The sequence below is a fragment of the Leucopleurus acutus genome (assembly GCF_964270905.1).
Source record: "Leucopleurus acutus genome assembly, chromosome: 10".
NCBI lineage: Eukaryota > Metazoa > Chordata > Mammalia > Artiodactyla > Delphinidae > Leucopleurus > Leucopleurus acutus.
In genome coordinates this window covers 7,655,565-7,673,473 of record NC_139153.1, presented here as the reverse complement: position 1 = coordinate 7,673,473, position 17,909 = coordinate 7,655,565, and the positions used below count along the sequence as shown (strand labels likewise).

Below are 17,909 nucleotides of genomic sequence, written 5' to 3'. Positions count from 1 at the left end.
TCTGGTATCCCCGCGCCCCTTTAACACCCGGACAGGTGCAGGACGGCGACGCCTCTGGTTGGCTGGCGTGGGGTGACGCAATGGCACATGGCCTGCTACCATTGGCTGTGGCGCGGGCTCCGCCCTCCGGACTGCAGAGCCGGCGGAGGGCGCACGTCTTACGCAGCCGGCGGCGGCGGCGGCGGCGGCGGCGTTGAGGAGGCTGAGCCTGTGGCGTCCGCGGGCTCGGTGGGTTGTCTCTTCCTCCTCCGCGGCCTTCGTGGGTCTGGATCCTTCCTTGCCCGCTCGGGGGCCGTGCGTTTGCAGTCTGCAGACCCCGAACCTGACCCCTTCTCTTCGTATCCGGATCCGGGCTCCTCCCCTCCTCCCCAAGACCGGGGTTCCGGACTCCTCCCCCCAAGACCGTCCATCCGACGTCTTCTCCCGCAGTATTTAGAAATCTGATCCATTCTCCTTAATTCCGCTGATCCAGCCCCTAAGAACCATATCCCGACCCTAAAACAATGGGCTGACTCCTACCCCCTTGCCGAGGATCCAGGCCACCTCCCCCTGCGGTGACGAGGATAACTTGTTCCCGTGCAGGAATTGCAGAATAGGCTCCTTTCCCCAACTATCTCCCCTCCCTCTGCCTTACCCCAGTCTAGACCTTCTTTTCTTATAACACAGATCTGGGCTCCCAGACCCGCGGCACCTCAGAACCCACGCTTTTCTTTCCCACTTGGCTCCTCCAGCGAACCCTCCCCATGTCCTGTGTCTACAGGTCCCCAGCCTGGGAAAAGATGGCCCCACGGGCCCCGAGGGGCCTAGCCCCAGCTCTGCTCTGGGGCCTGAGCCTCTTCCTTGGCCTCCCAGGCCCGGTCTGGGTCCAGCTTTCTCCGCCTCCCAAGTCTTCTTTCCCCACTGAGCCCCATCCATGTCATACCTGCCGGGGACTGGTCGACAGTTTCAACAAGGTGGGTGCACCAGCAGTGTAAGAGGAGGGGGCTAGCTACTATTAGCACAGGGGTTGAGAGCTGGGAGCTCTGGCATACAAGTCTGCATAGACTCAAGTGTCCCAGCTTGGTTACTTACTGGTTGTATGGCCTTGGGTAGGTGCCTCTCTGTGCCTCAGTTTCCTGGTCAGTGAAATATAAGTGCTAGAATGTGCCAAACACTGTACTTAGCTCTTACTAGTTTTCTCCATTTCCAGGGCCTGGAGAGAACCATCCGGGATAACTTTGGAGGTGGAAACACTGCCTGGGAGGAAGAGAAGTTGTCCAAATACAAGGACAGGTAAGGAAGAGGCTGAAGGTGTGGATTTGTATATCTGACATCCCAATCTGTGCTCTGCTGGTGGAAGCCTAGAGACACTTGGGGAGCACTTATTCGACAAATGTCACTGAATTCTATAGGAGAGCACTAAACAAGCCAAGCAGAATTCTTTCTTCAAGGAGCTTCTATTCTAGTAGAGGAAACAGTGAATAAGTAAGTAAATGATGTCTTATCAGGTGAAGAACAGTAAAGCAGAATGGTGGGAGGCGTGGCATTCAAGGTATGACATTCGAACAGAGACCTGAGGTGCAGAAGCAAACTGTGCGACAGTCAGGGAAGGGTTTTGGACAGAGCGGGACTGAGCTTGGTGTATTTGAGAAGTGGCTGGATTTGGAGTGAGCAGAAGGGAGAGTGGTGGAAGGTGAAGGCAGAGAGTCTTGAAGGCCGCAGAAAGGCATTCAGATTTCGTTCCGAGTGTAGCGGGAAGTCATCGGAAGGTTTGGAGCAGGAAAGTGATGTGGTATTATTTGTACCTATAAGAGGTCACTTACACTAACAGACTACAGGGGGCCAAGGTGGAGGAGCAGGAAGACCAGTTGGGAGGCTAGTGCACAGTCTAGGCGTGACGGTAGTGGTGGACCTGGTGAGAAGGGATCAGATTCTGGGTATATTTCGCAGATAGACTGATAGGACATGATGATGGAATCATTATGGGGTGTGAGAGAAAAAGTGGAATAAAAGGTGCTCACTGGGTTTTGGGCCTGAGCAACTGGGTGAATCGTGGGACTGTCTTCCGAGATGGGAGAAATGGGTGTGGAATCAGACGTTCTCACTGAACATGTTGGGCTGAGATGTCTGTTAAACAGTCAAGTAGAGTTAGATTTAGGAGTCAGGAGTTCAGGGTAGAAGCAGGGCTGGAAACATGAATTTGACAGTTATCAGCGTATAGTCAGTGTATAAAGCCAGGGGACAAGATGAGATTTTATTGAGAGGAGAGGCCTGAGTCCTAGGCCCTCTAGCTTTTCCATGTCAAACTGGAATTAGACCAGGTTGTCATTTCTGACCCTTTGTACCTTAGGGTAACCTCTCTGATCCTCAATTTCCTTATCTGTAAAACGGGAGTATTAATGCCAATCCTATTTCATAGAATCGTGGTAAGGATTAAACTATGATACGTCCTAGAAATAAAAGTTTCGTTATTACATAACAGTGGTCATTTTCCTTTCCCTCAGTGGGGCTTAGTTGCCTCATTTGGGAATGAGGGGATTGACCAAAATAACCCTAAGGGCACTTCTAGGTCTATAATGGTTACTGTTTTTTTGTTTTGTTTTAAATCACCTCCTATATGCCAGGCACTGTGCCAGACCCTTTAAATATATAATATAATACATTTTATGTGTAAATGTATTTTAAAAAAAATTTTTATTGTGGTAGAATGCAATAACATAAAATTTACCATTAGAGATAGTCAGTATATTCAGGTTTGGCAACTATTGCCATTATCTAGTTCCAGACTGATTTCATCCCCCCCAAAAGAAACTCCATCCCTATTGAGCAGTCACTCTTCATTCTCCCTCCTCCCAGCCCTTAGCAACCACTAATCTGTTTTCCATCTCTATGGATTTGCTGATTCTGTTGGAATCATACAATATGGCCTTTTATGTCCGGCTTCTTTCACTTAGCATAATGTTTTCAAGGTTCGTCCATCTTGTAACAAATATCAGTACTTCATTCCTTTTTAAGGCTTAGTAATCTTCCATTGTATGAATAGATCACATTTGTTTGTCCGTTTATCAGCTGATGGACATTTGGGTTGTTTCTACCATTTGGCTACTGTGTATAGTATTGCTATGAACATTTGTGTTCAAGTTTGAACACCTGTTTTGCATTTTCTTGGGTATGTATCCAGGAGTGGAATTACTGAGTCATGTCGTGATTCCATGTTTAATCTATGGAGGAACTGCCAAACTGTTTTCTACAGCGGCTGCACCGTTTTTCATTCCCACGTGCAATGTAGGAGGGTTCCAGTTTCTCCACATCCTTGCTAACACTTGTTATATGATATATTTTTAACCACATCTACCCAGCAAGGGTATTATATTCTGTTGTACAGATGCAGGGACTGAGCTATCTTCCAGCCAACCTAGAGGAGAGCCATTGTCCCATTTTACAGATGAGAAAACACGTTCAGGAGAGGTTAAATTACTTGCCCAAGGTCACACTACTAGATTGGAACCCAGGTCTCCCCAAACCAATACCCCTTCCATTGTGGCCTCTGGCCTTTGACATTATCTGGCATGAGGTGGGGAGGGGGGAGATTGTAAAGAGGGTGGTGGGTGGGCTGGAGTGTGTTCCTACCACCCATCCCTGTCTGGTCAGTGAGACCCGCCTGGTAGAGGTGCTCGAGGGCGTGTGCAGCAAGTCGGACTTCGAGTGCCACCGCCTGCTGGAGCTGAGTGAGGAGCTGGTGGAGAGCTGGTGGTTTCACAAGTGAGTAGCGGGGGCCTTCCTGGGAGGGGCTCAGGCAGGGCCGGCTGGTAAAGCAGAGGGTGGCGAGCTAGGGGCTGTGTCCTCATTCAGCTCCTTCCTCCAAACCCAGGTGTGCTGAGGACTTGCTGGGGGGCCCAAGCTCTCACTCTGAGCTGCAGACTGCCCCTCTGTCGGACGGGAAAAGGGCAGCCTTATGGGTCTTACGCCCAAGACGGGCTGTATCACAGATCCTGTGGGAGGTTGCGGGAGACGGCAGCACCTCTGACACTGTCTCAGCCCCCTCCCTCACCATCCCTCCGCCTCAGGCAGCAGGAAGCCCCAGACCTCTTCCAGTGGCTCTGCTCAGATTCCCTGAAGCTCTGCTGCCCCTCAGGCACCTTTGGGCCCTCCTGCCTTCGTGAGTTTTTCAAGTTCCTCTTGGGGGATGGAAGGGGACTGCTGGGGCCAGGGATCCAGTCCTGGCTCGGCCCCTGGCTGGCTGTGTGAGCTCAGGCTGCTCATATCACTTCTCTGGACCTCTGTTCTCGCCTGCCTCACAGGGCTGGTGAGATGCACAAATCCATGGGGAACGGCTCTGAAAAAGGATATGGGGTTAGACTGAGTCAGATGCGGCCGTGGTTTCTGTCATGTATTTAAGAAATGCCCCCCTCACCAGGCATTTCCCATGTCTGGACTAAGGTGACCTTCCTAGGGACGGGCAGGTGCTGCTGAAGGCCCTGTTGTCACCACCTTTTTCTACACACAGTCCTGAGGCAGGAGCTGAACTTAACTACCAGCCCCTTTTAGAAAAATCTCTCTCAAAGCTGCAGATACAAAGAGCTAGCAACAAAGATGGTCAATTCAGTTTTTATAAAAGAAAAGATTTGTAAATAACCTAACTGTTCCACAATGGGGTGTTGGTTAAGTAAATTTCATACAGTTTTATGACAAAATATTATGATGTCGTTAAAATTGTTTCCTCTCTAAAAATGCTTACTAATACGGGGAAAATATTCTGTACGTACAAGGTTGTATTTATGATCCCACCTGGTTTGGTGTCTGCCCACAGCCTGTCCTGGGGGTGCGGAGCGGCCCTGCGGTGGCTACGGGCAGTGTGAAGGGGAAGGAACTCGAGGGGGCAGCGGGCACTGTGACTGCCAAGCCGGCTATGGGGGTGAGGCCTGTGGCCAGTGTGGCCTCGGCTACTTTGAGGCACAGCGCAATGCCAGCCATCTGGTATGTTCGGGTAGGTAGTCAAGAGCCGTGGCCTTGGGCAGGGGCGTGTGGGGTACCTGCCTGCCCACCCTCATACTTCCCCCATTCTACCCAGCTTGTTTTGGCCCCTGTGCCCGCTGCTCAGGACCTGAGGAATCAAATTGTTTACAGTGCAAGAAGGGCTGGGCCCTGCATCACCTCAAGTGTGTAGGTGAGTGGGACCCTGCCCTAGGTCTGGAGGGGTGGGCAAGGTCTTGGGCTTGGTCCCCCATCAACACACACATCTCTGGGCTAGACCAGTCCAGTCCCCATCTTCATAGAGATATCAGCCTGGTTGGGAAGGCAGAAAAGTAACCAGGTGCTTACAGTATAGACTGATCGTTGTACAGTGAGAAATGTCTCTCTTCCAATTCAGTGGTAGTGGGGAATCAGGGAAGCCTTCTTGGAGGAGGTGTCACTTGGGTCAAGTCTCGAAAATTGAAGAAGGGTTAACCTGGAGAATGAGCATACTGAACTTGGGGTCAAGAAACCTGTGTTTGAGACGAGGGTAAAAGCTAAGCTGCTGTAACAGAAAGATCCCCAAAGACTGTGGCTTAATGAATTTAGAGGTTTATTTTCATCTCATATCACAGTCTGGAAGCCAGTGGTCCAGACTGGCAGAAAAGCTCTGCTTGTCATAGTCATTAAAGACCTAGATTCATCCTGTCTTACTGGACAGTCATCCCCTTGGGTGTTGAGGCTGGATCACGGTCACCTCTATGTATCATGACCTGGTATTCAGGAAGTGCGAAAGAGAAGAAAGTGCACAGAGGATCCAAGTCTGTTGTATTAAGGCCAAGTGAAAAGTGGAGCACATCACTTCTGTTTACAACACGTTGGCCAGAACTGAATCACAAGGCCACACTTAGCTGCAAGGCAGATTGAAAAACACAGTCTCTAGCTCGACAGCCCTGAGTCCAGCTGCACCTCTGCATCTGTGTTGGTGGACAGCCTGCAGTATCAGCCACACTGTTTAAGCCTGGGCAAGTCCATTCCCAACAACCCTGGCCTCAGCTTCCCTGTTAGTGAAATAGGGATTGAAATCCCCACCCTACCGGCCTCTTTGCAGACATTGATGAGTGTGGCACAGAGCGAGCCAGCTGTGGAGCCCACCAGTTCTGCGTGAACACGGAGGGCTCCTATGAGTGCCGAGGTAACTGTCCGCTCCTGCGGGGGAGGGGTGTGGGGAGGGTAGAAGGAACTGCTCCACGCCTTTCCCCCAAAACCGCCGGGTTCCCAGGTGCTGGCACCGCCCCCCACCCCACCCCCTGCCCTAGGCCTCTTCTGGAGCAGGGCTTCCTCCAGGCATACGGGCAGCTCGCACCCTTGTCTGTCCTCTCCCTTCTCCAGACTGTGCCAAGGCCTGCCTGGGCTGCATGGGGGCAGGGCCTGGCCGCTGTAAGAAGTGTAGCCCTGGCTACCAGCAGGTGGGCTCCAAGTGTCTCGGTGAGTGTCCTGCCACCTGGGAGCGTCTCATCCACCACAAATTGACAGGGGCCGAAATGTGGACGGGGCGTGGGAAGGAAGGGTGGAATGTTGCCTGCGTCAGCACAGAGCGGGTGTCAGGATGTGAGTGAGACCAGAGTCAGGGGTGCTGCCTGTGGGACCCTGGCGGTCAGGGCTCTGACCTCTCCTTGGCCTCCGTCAAGACGTGGACGAGTGTGAGATGGCGGTGTGTCCAGGAGAGAACGAGCAATGCGAGAACACCGAGGGCAGTTACCGCTGTGTCTGTGCTGAGGGCTACAAACAGATCGAGGGCATCTGTGTGAAGGAGCAGATCCCAGGTGAGCCCCAGCTCGGCCCCAGAAACCTGGGGAGGGGAGGTCCTTATCCAGGGGGAGGGCAGGCAAACCCCTCCTTCAGGCAGCTGCAGGCCCTGGCCCACCTGCACTGCCACCCAGCCCTCATGAGGCTGCACTGGGACCCGAACCCCACCTCTGACCCCCAGGGTGGCTTTTGGTGACCTCACACCTCCCAGGGTAGAAAGGAAATCGGACTTGGTGTCATATCGTTCTGTGCCCGCCGAGCCTCTTTCTTCATCTGCCCTTGCCCCGCCCGAGGGCTCTTGTAGGCCGTGGGGGTGATGAGACGAAGGACAATCACAGTGGTGACGATAGTGACCACTTCCACAGTTCCTGTGTGTCACACGCTGTTCCAGGCATATTGCATGTATTAACTTATTTCACCCCTAAAACAAATCCAGTGCTGTAGCTATTGTTCTCATCCCCATCTTGCATAGTGGAAGCAGGGATGCAGAGAGATGAAAAAACTTGTCCAGGGTCCCATGGCAAGCAGGTGGCAGAGCTGGGCGTCATATCCAGGCACTCTGGCTCTGCAGTGGGGCTAGTACACATGCTCTGACCCAACTCTCCCACGTGGCCTTGGGCAAACCTCTTCACCTCTCTGCGCCTCAGTTTCCCATCTAGTAAGACAGGAATAATAAATGCCCGTCTTGGAGTTGTTCTCAGCAGTAAATGACACTGTGTGCTGGCGTGCCAGGCAGGCGTGTTGGCAGTGATGATCAGGTGTGTGGGAGGCTCCAGGAACAGGGGATGAGTGACGGGCGCTTCTCTTGCCCAGAGTCAGCAGGCTTCTTCTCGGAGATGACAGAGGACGAGCTGGTGGTGCTGCAGCAGATGTTCTTCGGTGTCATCATCTGTGCACTGGCTACGCTGGCCGCCAAGGGTGACTTGGTCTTCACCGCCATCTTCATTGGGGCTGTGGCAGCCATGACCGGCTACTGGTTGTCAGAGCGCAGTGACCGTGTGCTGGAGGGCTTCATCAAGGGCAGATAATCCCTGCCACACCTGCAGCATCTCCTCCTGCCCAGGCTGCCCCCAAGGTCGGGACTCTCCCACCTGGACACTTGAGGCACTTGCTTTGAGTGCGGTAAGCACCCTCTACCCACCTTATGGAGCAGCGCAGACACCTGGGCCTGGGCAGGTGCGGCCCTTGGGTGAAAAAGTAGCCCTATAGGTGGGTGCCATGAGATCTGGGCCTTGGGGCACTGGTCAGGCTTCACAGTGTTGTGAATTTTTTTAAAAAGTGTCTCCTCGTCGTGGCTGCTCGTGAGCTTTGGCCCCTGCCCAGGATGTGGGGGGAGGGTGTCCCTTCACAACCCCCTCCTGCCAGCTGCATGCTGTCAGCTCCTGTTCTGTCCTCACCCCCTTGCCCCTCAGCCACTGATTTATTTATTCATCTCAGGAAATAAAGAAAGGTCTTGGAAAGTGGAGAAGCTTGTCTTACTACCTGCCCCCACCCACCATGGGTTGGCCTAAGCTACTGCTTAGGGGAAGTTTCACCACCCTTGGGGAAGTTTCCTAACACCCTGGGAAACTGAGGGTATCCTGATGGAGGAGCAGTAGAAGGAGGGCAAAGGAGAGGGTTGGCCCTGAAGTAGTGTTAAGAGAAGGGAGATGGGGTGGAGGAACCAGGCTTAGGAGTGGAACTTTCTCAGTTCAGTACCAGCTATCATTTGCCAAAGGACCCTGACAAATGACTTGCATCTCTGAACTTCACTCTTCGCATCTATAAAATGGGCATGACAACGCTTCTCACTCAGGCTTAATGTGAGAATTAAGGTGATGGATGTGAAAAGCTGAAGACAGCGTACAGCAGACGGATGTTCCATGAAATATTGATAGCCATTATTTCTAAAGTCTCCAAGGGTTGAGGGCCCTTTCCTTTGGAAGTCCTCCCCTCCGCAATAAACACAGCACTTGAAATCACTGGGGGTGGGCATATCCTCTAAACAAGATCCTGGCATGGCCGCAGGGAGGGTTGAGCCAAGTCCTAAGGGTTTATTTCTTTGGCACAAAGAGGACAGTCTGGACAGTCGAGCCTCATCTTCACACTGGAGAGTCTGGATGGGATGTTAGGGCACCTGGACCCTGTTCCCCATTCCCAAATACGTGCATGTCCACCCTGTATTCCGCATAAGTCATGGCCTCTGTGCAAAATACCCGCTGAAAAATAGAGATATTTTAAAAAACAAAAATCTGGGGGTGGGGGTGGGTTCGTGTCCGGCTGTCTCCGGAGGCTGCAGTCAGTTGGGGCCCAGGAATACTCCCGGAATGTTTTTCAAATGCTCAGCATCCCAGAAGGTCATGCCGCGGTAGGGCCATCGAGGGCGGGGCCCTGGTTCTGAGTTTCTGGACCCCCTCAGAGCTCGATGGTGTCACTGGAGGCGCTGCGGGAGTCTCCGGGCTTGCATTGAGGCTGGATCCCATTCTGGGGCTCCCCGGGCCGGGCGGGACCCGGGGCAGGAGCTGGGGCAGACAGTAGCTGCACCGTGCTGGGCAGCTCATCCAGGGGCAGACTGTCCATCGACGACAGCCCGTGGCGCCAGGGGTTCCAGCTGATCTTGAGCGAGCCCCGTGAGAAGCTGTCCACGGAGCTGCCGGAAGCCGCCCCTTCAGGCCCGTCCGCTACATGTGGTGGGACCGGGCCGCGCACGCGCACGTCGCTGAGCGACCGGCTGCGGCCGCGGAGGAGCGAAGAACCTGCGCCGTCTAACTCGGCGTCGGGGTGGCTGCCCCGGCGCGGCCGCAGCGCGGCCCCAGGCGGCGGGGAGGCCAGGCCACGGAGGCCGCAGCGCCGGAAGATGCTGTCTCGCACCAAGTGCTCTCGGAAGAGCGCGGCGTCGATGCTGCGGCTCAGGTTGATGGGTGATGGCGGCCGCAGGTCCAGCTCGCTCATCGATGGCGCCGGCCCCATGCTGCTGCGGGACAGTCCCGGGCCACCCAGGGGACCGCGGCCCAGCGACGCAGCCGAACCCCAGGCGCCTGAACTGGGCGTGGCTGGAGGCCCACCCTCCGCCGGGTTGCGGATGAGGCTCTTGCTAATGTCCAAGGTACCTGCGCCGACGCTGCTGGGCCCCGCGTAGCAGTTGTTGGGCCTCTCGGGCACCTCGCTCTTGCCGGAGGGCGCAGGGCACGCCAGGCGCAGCAGCTTAGCCCAGCAGGCGTGCTCTGTGGGCGGCCTGGGCCGCGCGGCGGCCAGAGCGGCCAGCGCCAGGGTGAGCGCCCACGTCAGCTCCAGCAGGCGCAGCCAGAAGTGGACGCCCCACCAGGCCCACGAGAAGTGGCCCACCCGGCCGGCGCCTGGGTACAGCCAGAGCGCGGCCGCCAGCTGCAAGCCACTGGCCAGCAGCCCCAGCGCACCCGCCACGGCCAGCAGCCTCGGGCCCGGACTGGCATCCCAGCCCCTCGGCCCGTCCAGCAGGCGGCGACGGCACAGGCAGAGCGTGCCCAGAGCCACGGACGCGCCCCAGGCGCACGATAAGCCCTGAGCCAGGAGGTTGAAAGCAGGCCTCGCCGACAGCAGGTCTGTGGCGAGCAGCCCCAAGCCGTGCGCCAACGCCAGCGCTCCCAGGAGGAGAGGGTTCTGCAGCTGCTGTGGCAGCCCCGCGCCCAGGCCGAGCAGGGTCAGGGCCGCCAGCGCGGTGAGTAGCAAGGGAAAGGGCAGATTGTAGAGCACCAGGCCGGCGCGTAAACCCAGTCGTGCCTGCGAGCCATAGGGGTCGGTGAGCATGTAGGCGGACCGCAGCCCCGACGCCACCAGCACCAGCACTGCCGCCACCAGTGCCAACCGGGGCCCCGCAGGGGCGGCTGCCAGCGAGGCCAGTGCCAACAACGCAGGCAGCAGGAAGAGCACCCCGACCCCGTAGACGTGCAGCTCCCAGGAAAAGCTCAGCACCCGCCGCAGGGGACCCCAGCGCAGGGGGGGTGAGGTGGCGTTGGCCGGGGGGCTGGAGGCTGGGACTGATGCCACGGAGCTGGCGGAGGGCTCCGGAGGGGGTGGCTGGCCCAGGGCACGCTGCGTGGTGACCCGAATGAGGCCCCGGCGTGACGTCGAGGGGGCCTGGACAGGGGGCGCTGGGGGATGGCTTTGGGGGCGCCCCGGCCACTCCTCAGCTTCATCTGCAACAATAATAATATTAAAATAGCCCTTTGAAAGGTACTTTTGATTTTCCATCATCCTCCGGTGTGGTGAGCAAGTTACTTAGCTTTTCTAAGCACATCTGTAAAATGGGGATGGTAACAGCACCCCTCCTCACTGGGTTGTGGTGAGGATTAAATGTTTAGCACAGTCCCCAACACCCAATAAGTGTTAAATGGATGTGACCTATCATTTTTATTAACATTCCAGCAGCTCTCAACGGGGACTGCATATTAGAATCACCTGGAGATCAACTCCATCAGAATTCCTTGTGCTGGGGCCTGGACATTGGAATTTTTTAAAAGCTCCTCTGGCGAACTGTGGGAGTTGGAGAATCACTGCACTAAATATACCCACGTATACTTAAGAATTTATATTTAAGAATTTTCTAGCCCCCAAAGTGCAAATGACTTCTCCCAGAGTACCCAGTGAGTAGTAGTTTATTATCCTAAGTTGTTTGAAGTTGTTGGCCATTTCCTTTAAGGAGGTGTTTGTCCCCATTCACTCCCCACCCCTCGCATATATACCTCACACAAGTTCTTAGGTATTAGAGTACCCGATCTCCCCAACCCCTGAGCCATGCCCTCACCTGGCTGCAGGGCTCCCACAGGGCTCTCTGTTCCGTTTGTAGTTGGGCCAGGGTCCGAAGGGCCAGGGATGAGGGACTTGGGGGTACCTGGGGCCTCCACTGCTCCTCTCACCCGCTGGGGGGAGATGGGGTCTGCTCCATTCATTGCTGCTATCTCTGAAATAACAAAAGCAGTCATCGCTTTGCCTGACCCTCCAGCATTCCCCCAAATCTAATCCCCCAGGAGGGGGGCACAGTCACCCTCATTTGCCAGAATGAGGAAAGCAGGACCCAGAGGGATCAGAGGTCACACAGAAACTGGGGCATCCAGCTGCCTTAGAACACTGCCCGTCCCAGCCCTGCTCAGCACCCTCACTTTGATACCCACCTGGCTTGGGCTGCCCATGAGGAGTCTCTGAGGCTGGGAGACCTGAGGGCTGGGGTCCTGATGAGCCCCTAACATCAGGGAGGTCAGTCTGTTTGGGTGAGGGACTTGGAATACTGACTTCCCAGGTCTCCCCACCTCCAGCCTTCTTGGGGAGCTCCATGGGCAGCTCCTCAGCAGGAGGAAGGCTTCTGGCCAATGCCAGGTCCGGCTGGGACCCAGGCTCCTGAGAGGATGCCACCTCCGCTGGTGATGCTGAGCCAGCATCAGGGGCTGCTGGCTCCTGCTGAGTGAGGAGGGGGCCTTGAGCTGCCTCCTGGAAGTCCTCCTCACTCCCACCGTGTTCTTTCAGCCCTGGCCTCAGGACAGTGCCTGGGCGTGGCGCAAGAGTGTGGGGAGGGCCCTTGTGGTGCCAGGGGGATGTCTCTGAGACCCTGATCTTGGCTTTGGCCACAAGACCCTCATCTCTAGGTGGTCGCTGTCCCACTTGGCTTCCAGGCTGCCCTGGGGTGGGAGGAACTGTGGCTAGCCCGAGTTGGAGTCTGGGAGTTGTGGGGATGAAAGTGAGACGGGGGGTGCCCACTGGGTAGGGGGCTGGTGCTTCTTGCTCCATAGACTCCTGTGATTCAGGAGGTCCTGTCCAGCCCTGAAAAATTGGCCCTCGAGCCACCTGGAGGTCATCAGTTACTGGGAGTCCTTCTCTCTGCACCCCATGGGATGCTTTAGGTCCATGCAGGGCTGGGCCAAGGGAGTCTGTGGGCCTCTCAGGCACCTCCTCAGCAGGGACCTGGGGGACATTGGAGTTCCAGGGGCTCTCATCTCTGGGCTTCTCCCAGAAGAAGTCAAAGGCCTGGGGCTCTGTGCCAACAGGGCCCTTGGGGTGGGCTCCCGGGATCAAGTGTGGTTCCAAGTCCTCAAGTGGCCCGGGAAGGCCCCGGCCCAGGGCAGAGCCAGCCCCCAGGGACAGCAGCAGCAACAGCAGCAGGAGGCCATACACACAGCCCCAGGGGCTGGGAGCCATGGTCCGCTCTGATGCCTGGGCCTGGAGCCCTCAGCTTCCAGTCTTCACCGGATGAGCCTAAAAAAAGGAGGGGGTTGGCATGAGATGGGTCTCCCATGGCTGCCCCAGGGAAGCTGGTGGGAAAGAAAGGAAGAATCCTCCTCCTCTACCCGCCCCTTCCTCTTCAACCTCTTCATGCTGCCCAGAGTGACCTTTTAAAACTGCATCTCTGGTCATGCCACTTGCCCTAATTCTAAACCGTCAATGGCCCCCATCGCCCTCACGAGAGAATATAAGCTCCTCTCCTGGCCTTCCAAGGCCACACCAGGGTGCTCACCTCACCCTCAACACCCACGGAACTGCCTGGCGCCCCGCCTTTGCTCCTGCTCTTCCCTCAGGCTGCAGTGCCCTCTCCCTTCTCCTTCACTTGCTGAAATCCTATTCTTTTTTTTTTTTTTTAAAAATCCTATTTTTGAGGGCCCAGGTCAAATATCAGAGAGGTGGAGAGGGAGAGAAATACACCCGTGCCTTTGAGGAGTGACCTGGGTTTCAATCCCAGTTTCACCATTTCCTGAGTGAGTTACTTTTCCCCTCTGCATCATCGTTTTCCCATCAGTAAAATGGGTATAATAGTAGTACCTAACTCAAAGGGGCTCTTATAAGACATAACAAAATACAGGATGGGCCAGGCCCATAATTGGAGCTTAATAAGCATTAGAGCCCTTTTACTTTTCCTTTTGTCCAGAAAGGTTTCCTTCCCACCAGCCCCCTTAACTATGTCAACAAATAATTGGAGGACATACTATGTGCCAAACCTTGGGGATAAAGCAGTGAACAAGATTGACAAGATACCTGCCCTCATGGAGCTGGTGTTCTAGTAAGAGACAGACAATGAATAATTTTAAATAAGGTGAGCTATGGAGAACATAAAACAGGGTTAGGAGATAGAAGGAGGGGGGCTACTTTACCCAGGAGTGCTAGAAAGGCCACTCAGGTGATATTTAAGCTAAATGCTGAATGGGAAGAAGGAGTCAGCCATTTGATGATATCCAGAAAAAGCATCTGGAGGAGGGAACAGAAAGTGCAGAGGCCCTTCAGCAGGAATGAGGAGCACAGCAGATTCAGGAGAAAGGAGCAGAGGGAGATGAAATCAGGAAGGTGGGCCTTTCTCAAAAGCCACGAAAAGGCACCTGCATTTTATTCTAAGTGTCCCAGGAAGCCAATGGAGATGTTAAGCATGGGAGTCATGAGATCTGAGAAGTGTTTTAAAAGGGGGAGAGAGGCTAGTGCAGAAATCCAGGTAGGATATGATGGTGGCTTGTTTCAGCTTGAGTATTTATTTCCCTGACACTCCCTCCACCCTCTCCTGTCACACCAGTCACATAGTATAATAATCTCCTCTCTCCCCCACCCTCCTGGGGCTTCTGCGTCTTTTATTTCTTGTCTCCAGCCACTGCATATGCCTGGCCCAGGTGGATATTCCCTTATGGTGCCGCTTCCTGAGAGTCCCTAATGGAACCGGGAGGCAAGACGGGACCCCACGGCCAGGAAAGGGGGACCAGGAGAGGGTGCCATTGGCTGTGAGAGCCCGTGCCTGGGTGTGTTTAGGGGCAGAGGCCCTGCTCCTTTCCTCTCTGGGAAACAGTTATGCTCAAAGACCCTTGGTGGCTCACAGACACCTTGAGAAGCCGAAGAAAACTCCAGGTGCGCTCCCCAGGAAAGTGTCCAGGTTCACCAAAGCTTGTGGGTAATTTTAGGGGGAATCAAAGACCCCTTAAACCCATTCCCCCCAATCTGCCTCATTAGTTCGTTTCTCAAACATTCACCGAGCTCATGCTCTGCTCCTGGCCCAGGCTAGGTGCTGGGGACCCAAAGAGAAGGCTCAGTTCCAGTGTGGGGAGTGGTGGTGAGCTGAGGGGGAAAGACTGGAAGGCCACTAACACAGGCACTGGTTAATAATAGTACTCCTGTTTTGAGCTCTTACCCACTTAGGCTCCTGTGCTAAGCTTAGCTGCTTGTCCTCGATTTTATCCACCCCTCCCCAAACAAGCTGGTGTGGGTATACTCATTTCATAGGGGAAGAAAGCAAGGTTCAGAGAGGTTGAGCAACTCGCCCAAGGTCACACAGGCTGCAAATGGCCATACTAGGGGCTGTGAAACCCGCATTGGCTCATTTTACACAGGGGGGGTCCGAAAAGCTTTGCAGAGCAGGAAAAGCAGAGTTGGGCCTTCAGCGATAAGCATCTACCATCTACTCACCACCCGCAATCCAAGAGATGTAGTCACCTCCGGATGAGAAGGGGGCCGCACAGTCCTGGTTTCCTGCTGCTGAAGAGATTTTTTTGTGTGTGTGTGGGGGTGTTCTCCCTCCCTCAGGGACTGGGAAGAGGCCGGCCTGGGGGCAGGGCGAGGGCCGCCGCAGGGCAGCCTCCAGGAGCTGGTCCATCTCAGGTTACCTCTCCTTTTCCTCCATCTCCTCTCCCCTGGCTCCGCGCCTTCCCGCAGTGTCCTGGGTGGGGGGTGCACGCTGGTGCAGGCCCTGGCGCTCGCACCTGAGAGGGGGGCTGCAGGCCATGCACCCTGCCTGGGTCCCGCCATCACCCCCGCCCTAGTCCAGCTCCTCACCTGGGCGCCGAGCTGGCAGCCCCTGCGTTCACCTTGCGCGCGTCCCTGAAGCCGCTTGCCGCGCCGCATCCTCCGAGATGCTCAGACTTGGCTAACAGAGCCCGGCGCTGCCGATGGCGGAGCCCGCCCACAGGAGCGCCATCTCCGCTTAACCCTTTCCCCTTAGGGGTGGATTCTTCTCCCAGTCCTGACCACCCCTCTCTGAGAGATTCTCAGGGCTAAGAAGGGAACTGAGGTCACCTCCGAGGGATGTAGAAATCACTTCCGCAACATCCCCGAAAACGGGGCAGCCAATCTGTTTGCATACCTCCTGGGACGGGGAGCTCACTTCCTTAATGTCTCTAGACCTATATCCTTATAGGGCTACATACATACTACATACGGACCTACAGGTAAATCCTACCTACAGCTTGATGTGTATCCTTCAGCTTTTTCAAGGCACAGCCATATATACTTTTTAAATAGAAAAGAGATCATACTGTACATGTCGTTCTGTAACTTGCCTTTTTCCCCTTCACTTTGCAATATATCCTGGCACATTTTCCATGTACATTTCTACAGATCCATCTCATTTCTTGTATTCAGTGTTGAGAACTACAGCATATGATCAGCCTGTCATTTTTATTTATCTGGTTCATGAGGTTGGACATGTAGATTGTTTCTAGCCTTTTGCTAGCAGGAATAATGAGGCAGGGACATGCTCGCATAGACATCTTTGTGCACATGCACTAGTATACCTATCAGATAATTTCCTCCCTGAGGCATGGTTAGGTCAGCGGGTCTGCACATTTTCAGGTCTGTCTGTCAGAATGCTCCAGGTCCCTCTTTGGACAGCTCCTGATGTACTAAATCTCCACCATTAGGTTCAACACATTAAGAGGAATCCACACAAGGAATACATGTGGTCATTAAATATGATGTAGAATCTTTAATGGCATGGAGACATGTCCAGAGTAGATTGTTGTTTATTTAAATTTCAGTCATTTGAATTATAAAAGTAATATGTGCTGATTGTCCCAATTCAAGCAACATAGAAATGTTCAAAGAACACATGAACTGTCTTATCCTTGGTCTCTCCAACTCTGCCCCCCAGATATACCCATTGTTAACACCATTCTGTTTTCTTTGCATCATATAAAATATATATGTGCATGCATTTCTACAAAAATGGGATCATACTATGCCTATTATTCTATAACTTTGTTTTGCCTTAAGCAGATATATGTTGGAAACATTTCGAAGGCAGTACATACTAGCTCCACCCTTTCTTTCAATTAGCTGCACAGTATTGTATGCTGTGGATGTACCGTTAGTTTCGCAAACATTCCCAGTATTCCCCTACTGATAAGTAATCAGGTGGTTGACAGCTTTTTTTTTTTTCTCCTAGAAACAATACTGCAGTAAGCATCCTTACCTGCTAATATATACATCATTAATGCTGATACTCTAAATTCTCTCAGATAAGTATTTGTATGATCCCATTTTTGTTAACATCTGTCAATCAATCAATCAATCATCTATCCTATCCGTAAATATTAGAAGGTAAATAGTGGGTGATGTGATTTTTATCTAATTTTGCTTTTCTGTTTACCAATGTTTAATACAATCATGTATTTCTTTTGTGATCAGAGATAAGAAGGATAAATATCATTTTAAAAAGAAAGAAAGATCCTTCCTAGGTTTGAGCTGAAATCTCTCTCCCAGTGTTTTCCTACCTGCGTCTCTCACAGAAGAGCAATACTCAGCCATTAGTTGTGTCTGACATGTTGCAGTTTGAAGGGTGTTCAGTCCCTAGTAGCTGATAAACGGTGGAGACTGAATCCAGCTTTTCTGACTCTGGGAGAGGGTTCAGGCTTTTCCCATTTCACCATATCATCTGACTAGCTTTACTGTTTTTCTTGTGGGAACCCCTTCAGGATTGTAAAGTCATCTCTCACTTCTCTAGAATTTTCTCCTTCCAGGCCAAACGCTCCCAGCTCTTTTAGTCTTTCCTCGAAGGACAGGGTTCTGGGATTTCACCATTGTGACATCTCTCCTCTGTTTCCTTTTTACCAGGTCCACGATGTCCTCTTTAAAGTATAACTCTTGGAACTGAACCCAGTTGAGAATAAAGCTGAACTTTCACCTCCCCTTTCCTAGATTCTACTCCTCTATTAATATGACCTCACCCTAAAGTAATGTTTCTGGCAGCCACATCACTTTATTGCCCAGTATTGACTAGGTCTTCCTCATCTCGTTGTGTGCATTTGGTCTCTTGACCCCTCACTGTAGGATGCTACATTTATTTGTTGTTTATTTTATCTTGTTAGATCTAACCAGTTGTTCTGATCTTGTGGGAAGTTATCTAGATCCTGATTCTATATGTAATAGATAATTGGCATTTTTTGGCATTGTCCAAGATCTCTCTTCCTGACAGT

The 17,909-nt window shown here is 53.4% G+C and overlaps 2 protein-coding genes across 3 annotated transcripts; one reads left to right on the top strand and one right to left on the bottom strand.

The window, feature by feature from the left end:
* Positions 1-167: 167 nt before the first annotated feature.
* Positions 168-8,108, top strand: CRELD1 (cysteine rich with EGF like domains 1; the record flags this gene model as incomplete). 2 transcript variants are annotated; one of them, XM_082847909.1, is made up of 11 exons in its annotated part: positions 168-228; positions 761-953; positions 1,190-1,272; positions 3,631-3,741; positions 4,047-4,138; positions 4,790-4,966; positions 5,051-5,146; positions 6,044-6,127; positions 6,325-6,420; positions 6,624-6,758; positions 7,555-8,108. In XM_082847909.1, 10 exons carry the CDS (start codon positions 780-782, stop codon positions 7,767-7,769), a joined length of 1,263 nt encoding a protein of 420 aa, XP_082704035.1. In that variant the 3' UTR covers positions 7,770-8,108. The 2 variants fall into 2 exon arrangements, with proteins under 2 accessions (XP_082704035.1, XP_082704034.1); XM_082847908.1 differs by lacking the exon at positions 168-228 and having other exon boundaries at positions 744-953.
* A 1,027-nt stretch (positions 8,109-9,135) lies between these two features.
* On the bottom strand, positions 9,136-15,561 carry PRRT3 (proline rich transmembrane protein 3; the record flags this gene model as incomplete). The annotated part of the gene is made up of 4 exons (XM_082847363.1): positions 15,493-15,561; positions 11,871-12,945; positions 11,504-11,659; positions 9,136-10,895 (listed from the first exon to the last, which is right to left on the bottom strand). Exons 2-4 carry the CDS (start codon positions 12,886-12,888, stop codon positions 9,136-9,138), a joined length of 2,934 nt encoding a protein of 977 aa, XP_082703489.1. The 5' UTR covers positions 12,889-12,945; positions 15,493-15,561.
* Positions 15,562-17,909: the final 2,348 nt, after the last annotated feature.